This window comes from Amphimedon queenslandica, unplaced genomic scaffold (assembly GCF_000090795.2).
Source record: "Amphimedon queenslandica unplaced genomic scaffold, v1.1 AMPQUscaffold_13149, whole genome shotgun sequence".
In the NCBI taxonomy this organism is placed as follows: Eukaryota; Metazoa; Porifera; class Demospongiae; order Haplosclerida; family Niphatidae; genus Amphimedon; species Amphimedon queenslandica.
The window spans coordinates 5,062-9,988 of NW_003546615.1; the positions used below are offsets into that span (position 1 = coordinate 5,062).

At 34.5% G+C, this 4,927-nt stretch overlaps 1 protein-coding gene across 1 annotated transcript in view; it reads left to right on the forward strand.

Annotated features, from left to right (window-relative positions):
• The window catches only part of LOC109584917 (E3 ubiquitin-protein ligase UBR4-like), a 5,064-nt gene that overhangs the window by 112 nt on the left and 25 nt on the right, over nucleotides 1-4,927 (forward strand). Inside the window, exons 2-14 of the mRNA XM_020000832.1 lie at nucleotides 48-143; nucleotides 389-544; nucleotides 622-750; nucleotides 815-899; nucleotides 942-1,014; nucleotides 1,473-1,704; nucleotides 1,878-2,114; nucleotides 2,753-2,842; nucleotides 3,051-3,185; nucleotides 3,245-3,335; nucleotides 3,538-3,742; nucleotides 4,021-4,228; nucleotides 4,537-4,871. Coding sequence (XP_019856391.1) covers nucleotides 48-143; nucleotides 389-544; nucleotides 622-750; nucleotides 815-899; nucleotides 942-1,014; nucleotides 1,473-1,704; nucleotides 1,878-2,114; nucleotides 2,753-2,842; nucleotides 3,051-3,185; nucleotides 3,245-3,335; nucleotides 3,538-3,742; nucleotides 4,021-4,228; nucleotides 4,537-4,871 — 2,072 coding nt within the window. The remainder of the gene's footprint in view (nucleotides 1-47; nucleotides 144-388; nucleotides 545-621; nucleotides 751-814; nucleotides 900-941; nucleotides 1,015-1,472; nucleotides 1,705-1,877; nucleotides 2,115-2,752; nucleotides 2,843-3,050; nucleotides 3,186-3,244; nucleotides 3,336-3,537; nucleotides 3,743-4,020; nucleotides 4,229-4,536; nucleotides 4,872-4,927) is intronic.

Consider the following 4,927-nt stretch of genomic DNA (forward strand, 5'->3'; position numbering starts at 1 on the left):
ATATAATAATAATTAATGCTTATTATTATTATTATGTGTGTTATTAGGATGTTCAAGTGATGTCAGTCAATGCTCAAGGCTATGTTACCAGTAGGATTAATCTGCATCCATCAGTGGACACTGCTTCTGGCTATATTGTCAAAGTAATATTAATCCTGTATTCATAATGTGTGTTACTACTTTCTTTTTCTATTTCTTTCCTCTCCTTAATCTCTGTCTGTCTCTCCCTATCACTTTCTCTTATTCCTTTCTCTCTCTACCTTTCTCTGTCTCTCTCTCCCTCCCTCTTTCTCCCTCCTTCCTTATCTCTTTCTCTCACTTTTTTCCCTCCCTCTCCCTCTTTCTCTGTCTCTCTTCTCTTTCTCCCTCTTTTTCTTTCTCTCTCTAGTGTATGTGGTTACCTGGTTCAGAGTCTACATTAGCCATTGTCACTGATACTTTTATTAAGATTTATGATTTATCAGTTGATTCTCTGAGCCCTTCATATTACTTCATTGTGTTTAGCGAAAAGATAAGAGACGCTTGCTTTGTTGTCACAGAAGAGGTCAGTATATCTTAGTGTATGTCTACATCCTTGTATATCATTAGTGGTTATTATTAGTAAATTCTTGTATATTATAGGCCACTTGTGTGTTGGTTATGATGTCAAACGGTCAAATATTTTATCAGCAAGTCAGCTCAGAGTGTTCAGCATCAGAAGGCCCAGTCTATTTCACTGTTGATTTTATAGTTAATCATCCATCAATACAGGTACATGTATAGTGCATGTACATGTATCATGTGACTATCATGTGATTCCTGTGTTTATTTATAGAATGTTGATGGGCGTGTCTGTGAGGGTGGAGCCTCAATTTATTACTCGCAGTCGTTGCAGATGTTGTTCTTTAGTTATAGAAATGGTAATATTATTTTATCTTTTTTTTAATTTTTATAAAATATAGGCAAGTCATTTATGGCCACATTGGATGGAACTCTTAGTAAAACTAACTTGATTGTAGAAATACCATTGAAGAGGTGAGAAATCAGTATCAGTGATTCAGTGTTAATATCTCAGTGTTAAAATCAGTGTTAGTATCAGTAATGCACTGATTGGTATCTCCATGTATCATGAATTATTAGTTGATATTTGGTCGATTTAAAGGTGCAATATCAGAGCTATTAACAATTTATTAACAATATCACTGATTAGTGTTATATCAGTAATATTACATTGTTATATTCACATTACATTTATATGTGTACATTGTATATATACATGTATCATTTTCTCAATAAAAGCACATACATTTGTATTCCAGGCTTTTACATGTGTATTTTAAGATTCTCCTATTTTTATACTTTATATACATGTACGTGTTATAGGCTTATATTTCCTTCATGCATGTAGCCCCAAGATTGTAATTGAGACAACTTTTATTGAGAATATACATGTATGTACATGTACGTGTATGTCTCCATCTCTTTTCCTATAGTAATACAATAACTAATTCAGATAAGACCAGTACCACTACTCCTCCATTACTGGAGTGGCAGGAGGTGAGAGGTCACCCTGGTCTGGTATCAGCTCTCACTGGCGGTACCAGTAATCCTGTTCTCTTACTCGTCAAACCTGATTGTCTCCTTATACAAGAACAGAAGCCTCTCTCAGTCAAATCAAGAATACAAGGGACAGCTCTAGTAGTACAGCCATCTTCAAATGAAATGGTAATTTCTTTTGTACATGTACATGTACGTGTAGATCTATGTTGATTAAATTGTTCTAAATGAACCAAAATTTTCCAGTTGTTATATTAATCATTCTCTCTCTCTCTCTCACTCTGTCTCTCTCTATTTGTCTCTGTCTCTCTCCCTCCCTCTCTCTGTCTCTCTCCCTCTAGTCTTCCCGTACGTCATTATTACTGATATCAGAGGATGGTAGCCTGAGGATACAGTATTGCAATAATAATGAGTCAGTCAATCACTGGCTCCAGAGGAAGTACACCCCCTCAACACCTCTGGCTTATTTAACACAGTTCTCTAAGAAATCAATCAAGATCAAGAAGAGATCAAAGCCTCCAAAGATACCAGTTGATTTCTTTGAGCACTGCACTCGAATGCAGAATGCTGAACTAGAGGTACATGTAATTATTTATTTATTTATTTATTTATTATGCATGTACCAGTAACCATACAGCATCAAAGTACATTTGTGTAAAATTTGTGAAAATCAACTCAATACAGTACAAAATGGTACATGTAGACTGTATGAAATTTGTGAAAATAAACAAAGTTTACTGCCCTTAAATTTTTTGTATGATTTACATGTACATGTGCATTTATGTATTAATGTACACACTTCCTTAAGTCCGTTCCCTGGTGGGTGGGTGTGGTCAGCCACGCCCATTCTGCCGACAGCTTGTTGCTCAGTATAGGGAGTGTACGAGTCATGAGTGTGTGATATTAACGAACCACTGATCATTACTTACCTTTACTGACCAACTCTGGGTCATGTGACTAGTACATGTATACATGTAATGGCTCGTGACTCGTACATGTTTTATGTAGTGGGTCATGTGACTAGTACATGTATCATGTGACTGTCACATGTATCACATGTTTATTGTAGTTAGTATACCAGTAGTGACTGTGTACATCTATTTTTTATTTTATTATTATTATTATTTTCGTGTTTTTAAAATTTTTTTATTGTTGTTTTTTTATTTTTCTGTGGTTGTTTTTATTTTTCTGTTGTTGTTGTTTTATTTGTTTATAGTTTGGTGGTACTGATATTCTTCATGTGTACAATAAGGAACAAGTTAAGCACAGACTCAATGTTGGGGGACTTTACATAGCCAGCACTAAAGTAAGTGTACCTACATGTACTGTAAATCTACTGTACCTCTCTCTCTCTCTCTCTCTCTCTCTCCTTCATTACACAATTGAAATATGCTAACAATCATGTGTATAATACTTTAAGTATGCTTGCACCAGCAAAACCGACTTTTTCTCTCTTACTGAAACCAAATTCTTCTCTTACATTTATATGTTTTTTTCTCCTCCTCCTCCCATAGCCTGGTGGTTTTACTCTTGAGGTCAATAACTTACAGTCAGACACTAACGTGATGGTTGGTGCTAGGATCCTCTTAGGCTGCCGGTCGTTAGAGAGGACCCCATCATACATTGATGTCTATGGAAGGAAACAAACTGTAATTTAATAAAGCAACAACGATAATAATTAAATTATATTTATTATTATTATTATTAGGTAACCTTTCCAGGTGGTATTGCTCGCTGGTTTGATGTTCCTTTATCAAGAGACGAATGTCTGCAGTCTGACAAGCAATTTAATATAACTTGTTAGTGCAATTTATTTACAATGTATTTATTCATTCATTCATTTATTAATTTATTTATTTATTATTTAATTTATTCATTCATGTGTTTATTTTTTCATCATTTATTTATTTAATCATTTATTTTTTTATTTTTTTTATTTTTTATTTTTATTCATTTATTTTATTTTATTTATTTATTGTATTTTATTTATTCCTCTCTCAGTTGGTCCCAGTATGGACTCCTCTGGTATTAATATGGTTGATTGTGTTCGTATTTACATGAAGACGAAGGATGAATTTGGGTTTCCTGAGCGTCCCGTTACCCCCGGCCTCTCCCTGGCCCCCGGGGGGAGGGTCCTCTCCGATGACGAAAGAACCGACAGAGAACTACTCCAACCATTGGAGACACAGAAACTTCCATTTGACAAGTTAGTATACTAGAATATACTAAATATTATATTGGAGTATACTGAAATATGCTAGTGTATAGTGTAATATACTGAGATATACTATAGTATACTAAAATGTGCTACATGTTTAATCAATACTATAATGTAATATACTGAAGTTTACTGAAATATGCTATGTATAATCAGTGCTATAATGTAATATACTGAAATATACTATAATATACTGGAGTATACTGAAATATGCTCTATGTATAATCAATGCTATAATGTAATATACTGAGATATACTATAATTAGGTCGGTCTGCATTAGGTTGGTCTGCAATGCTTTCTCTATACTCGGTAATCATTATCTTTACTCGTCTTCATCTCTTGTGGGCGTGGCTGATGTCGTCAAACAGACCACGCCTCTTCTCAACCTCTCCACCCCCGCCATACTTCAGTATCACGCTAGGTACCTCATCTCTTGTGTGGTGAAGACAACCTCCTCTTACCCTCTCTGCAAGGTACCTACATTGTACATGTACTACATTACTTGTACATGTACATGTAACTATATATATGTGTGTGCTTTAAGTTTTAAATTTTTAATTTTTGTATCAATTTTAGTCTAATTTTAGCAATTAAGTGACATGTAAATTAATTAGAAATGTCATTTACATCTATGTATTCACTAAAAGATTGCAACATACATGTACAATGTACATGCACATGTACATCAAAGTACATGTACTAAGGCTGGGCTTAAGTTGCATATGCATGTACATGTACATGTATTTTCATTATAATAATTTTTTTTTTATTTCTTGTGTAGGATCATTTACAGTTGTCACTGATTAAAAACCAGTTATTAAACCAGGCTAATCAGTCATTGTTCCAACCAGAACTCTATCAACACTTGCTATTAATCCTACTCACCATCTGTCGATCACATGTTGAAAACCTTGCACTTATATCATCACCTTTGACTCAGATTTTCCGAACATGTTTCCGTGACGACGAACCAAAAGACGGGGAAGTCCCTGATTCAGTGGCTGATGGTTGTGGTCTTTGGGCTGAGCTTGTTGATAAATTGAATGAAGTGTTTTGGGCTCTGTACAGGAAAAGACCATCAAACTTAAACATTGCACCTGTTTGCAACACAGGTATGTATGTACATGTACATGTTTCTTATGATAATTACATGTACATTTACATGCATCTAC